This window comes from Etheostoma spectabile, chromosome 16 (genome assembly GCF_008692095.1).
Source record: "Etheostoma spectabile isolate EspeVRDwgs_2016 chromosome 16, UIUC_Espe_1.0, whole genome shotgun sequence".
Classification (NCBI taxonomy): Eukaryota; Metazoa; Chordata; class Actinopteri; order Perciformes; family Percidae; genus Etheostoma; species Etheostoma spectabile.
In genome coordinates, this window is record NC_045748.1 from 1,585,817 (window position 1) to 1,589,156 (window position 3,340).

General features: G+C 43.1%; 1 protein-coding gene across 2 annotated transcripts in view; it reads right to left on the reverse strand.

Moving 5' to 3' along the window:
* Nucleotides 1–3,340, reverse strand: part of mamdc4 (MAM domain containing 4) — a 24,335-nt gene that overhangs the window by 6,889 nt on the left and 14,106 nt on the right. For both annotated transcript variants that reach the window (XM_032539553.1, XM_032539552.1), the window contains exons 17-22: nucleotides 2,330–2,464; nucleotides 1,904–2,031; nucleotides 1,522–1,738; nucleotides 1,282–1,419; nucleotides 1,068–1,195; nucleotides 83–173 (exon numbers count right to left, since the gene is read on the reverse strand). In XM_032539553.1, the coding sequence (XP_032395444.1) occupies nucleotides 83–173; nucleotides 1,068–1,195; nucleotides 1,282–1,419; nucleotides 1,522–1,738; nucleotides 1,904–2,031; nucleotides 2,330–2,464 (837 nt within the window). The remainder of the gene's footprint in view (nucleotides 1–82; nucleotides 174–1,067; nucleotides 1,196–1,281; nucleotides 1,420–1,521; nucleotides 1,739–1,903; nucleotides 2,032–2,329; nucleotides 2,465–3,340) is intronic.

Below are 3,340 nucleotides of genomic sequence, written 5' to 3' on the forward strand. Positions count from 1 at the left end.
TCACCTGGTCTTTCCAGACGATGATTTAGATGATTTGTGACATATTATACTAATGTCTAATCTGTCTAAGACTGATACAAACCTTGATCTTCACATGGGTGAGCTGAAATTACAATGTCGTCAACTGCAACGTGAGTGTCTTTGCCTCCGACTCCGACCACCTCAAACTCCAGCTGCAGAGCAGAGCAAAGCACGTCATCATCTGTTTAAAGGACAAACGCAAGGTCCTACATAAAGGTCCGCTAATGCCAATTCTCTAAAGCAGGGCCAAATTCTGCTGGAGAGATGGAAACTTTAACCTGCTGCTTTCCCTTGAAAGTGTTTATTTTAAAAGGCACCAACGGCGTCTCTGACTGAGGGCACGTTCAGACTAAAGAAAGCAATCTGGCGATTCGCTGCAGGGTTGAGTGGCGGTGGGTGTCACTTAAACGTGTGTGACGTCCTGTTGTGTTCTCAAACCCCCCCAATGTAGCAAAAGTAGACCTATTAAATTACATTTATTATATTCCGTCAGATGGTTTATAGATCTCGACATTTCCGACAGCTTAATGTCACAGAGAAAGAGAGGAAGAAGAGAGATGAGGGACTGTACTTTGTTGCAGGATACATTCAGCTGTTACACAGAACTCCAGGGAAGTTTGTGTTTTTTACCCTCATGTTTTAAAACTTTCTTGTGGCAGCAATGCAAGCAGTGAGGTTTCCTGTTTACTGTACGGGACCCTCACACCGCCCCAAAACGGACTGTCACGTCTGATCGCCGGATATATGATTGGCCACTGCAGAGTGAAGTCGCGTTTCTCCAACAGTTGAATCGGTCTGAACTTTTTTTCGGCTCCCCCCGTGGCCTCCACCACAGCAACCTTAACATGACTAAATGAATGGGAAGACCTGCAATTTCACCGGACCGTCTGACTGTGAGCGGAGCCTTAGACTGGTCTCTGTAAATGGGACGGGAACGCAAACTAATGAACTGTGATTCAGCAAATTATACTACGACAGTTATATCACTTGGTACCTTATACTTTTGGTATAATAAGTCAATAATTGTTCCAACCACTACACTGTACCTGCCAGTCCTCACGGGCACTTGAGATGTTGCCGTTGCCATGGCGCCAGACATCGCCCTGGTTCAGCCTCTCAGAGAAGATCTTCACCCTTTCTCCCTTCAACGGCTTCATATACAATGTCAGAGAACCTGCAAAGTACACATAGTTAAATTGTATTAGATTATATTTATTGTTTTTTTAGGTGTGTGTGTGTGTGTGTGTGACGGTGTCTCACCAGGATTCACCCCTCCCATGTGATACCAGAAGTGGACACACTCAGTCTTGGCGGTTCCATGGCGAACAGGGGAGGTGAGGACAGCCGCACCACCAGAAGGAAGGATGTCCGCTCCGGTGTTTACCATCATGTAGAAACCTGCGCCACCAACCAGGCAGAGGGGGATCACAATTCACCGTCTCCCAGCTTTCTGCATATACATTTAAATATTGCTACTGTTTTCCCCTGATTCTGGCTCACCCAGTTCAGTCTCCAGAGTGTGGTCAGTCTTGGGTCCAGTCATGGTGGCGGTGTGTCCGCTGCGGTGGAGCCAGCGAACGTTACCGGAGCTGCTGTACCCACACCGCTGGCCTTCAAAGGAACACATCCTCGGCACGGTGCATGGGCGGTCCACAAACGACACGTCGTCAATGGCAACGCGTCCGTCAAAACCAGACCGAACTGCTTCAAACAATAGCTGGGTTGGAGAAGGAATATGTAAAAAAAAACTACCTTTTATTTATTGATTTTTGACTTTCGGGGGACATCTTCCCCTCTGTTGTCACTAATTCCTAATATGAAAGAGGCATGAAGCTCTGTGACATTGTTTAGGAGTTTGAGGCTGACTGCAGTCATTCCATACCCGGAAGTTTGTGAGCTGGTGTGGTACGGGGCAGTGTGTCTCGTGCCACATGTTGCCATGAGCTGCGCTGTGGGTCCAGAGGACGGTCTCATAACCGGTGTTATCCAACAGTTTGACATTCAGAGAACCTGGACGGCAACAGTGGGTGAGGACAGGGCAGGAAATGGGCGAGAAGAAAGAAATCATTTTTGTGATTGTTCCCAGCTTCCGTCAGGTAAGTACAGTAGGAAATATTTGACTTCAAACCAACATGACATTTTGAAACAGTAACTCGTTAAAAAAACACTTATAACAGGCAGATTTTCAAGACAAGATCCTGTACTTTTTATATGAAATGATTACCCCCCCCTGCCCAGGCTTAAAGAAACACATGCTTCATTAATATTCTTTCACTGTAAACTGCTTTCCTTTTAGTCTCTTCCTCACCTGTGTTTGGCCCGTAGAGCTTGTAGAAGAAGGACAGGCACTGATCTGTAGAACTTGGTAACTGTGTGAATGAAACTAAGCGCCCGATCGCACCGCGCAAAGAAGGACTCCACATGTCTACCACAAGACTTCTGCCTGGACATCAACAAAAGAAGACAGGTGGAGATTTAAGTCAGTTTCAAAGCCTCACAACTACAGCAGTGACACTTTATATACTAAAGGTAAACTGTATTGTCTTAAAATTTGCAATATGATTAATGAAGTTAATAAGCTATATACTAAATCCACTATCGAAGATCTATGATGAGCCTGTATTTCAGTTTAGGCGCAATATGTATGAGATACGAGAGAATTCTTTAAAACTTTACCCTAGAAGATGCCTGTCTGAAAAGACCACACACACCGTGCGGTAAGAGCATGGAATGAGCTTTTAGAAGGAGTGCATTCCTCTTCAGTTAACTCTTAAGAATAGGTTGGATGCCTTTTCATCTAAAAAGGTGTAATGTACAATTATAAAGCTTTTTGTAATTTATGTAACTTATTAATGAATTGCTAGTAATTTTTAATCATGAAATGAATATGTTTTACAAAACCAACATGTTTAAAATCTGTTTATATCTATTTGTTTTGTGTTGTTTGAGTCTGGAATAGAGGAGTTTATGCTGTACCAGAACATTTTCAATACATTTCATTCAAAAACACACCCGTGTACAGTATTTTCATTCATACAATTTATTTAAAATGGAAAAATGTATCTAAAGATATTCTCAAAACGGAAATACCTCAATTATGGCCTTTAGGATAATTTAGCCCAGTACGTCGGTCAACAGGGTGTTAAAGTTTTTGCTCAGAAGCTAACAGAGGTGTGACAACGTCATTGTTCTGCAAGAGTCCCAGGTGTATGTTAGGATCAACAAGCCCCAAGTCCTATACTTTGTTTTTTGAGTCCTTCAACAAGTTTAGGATACATAGTATCCTGATCCCTAAAATAACTGGCCTTTAAAAATAAAA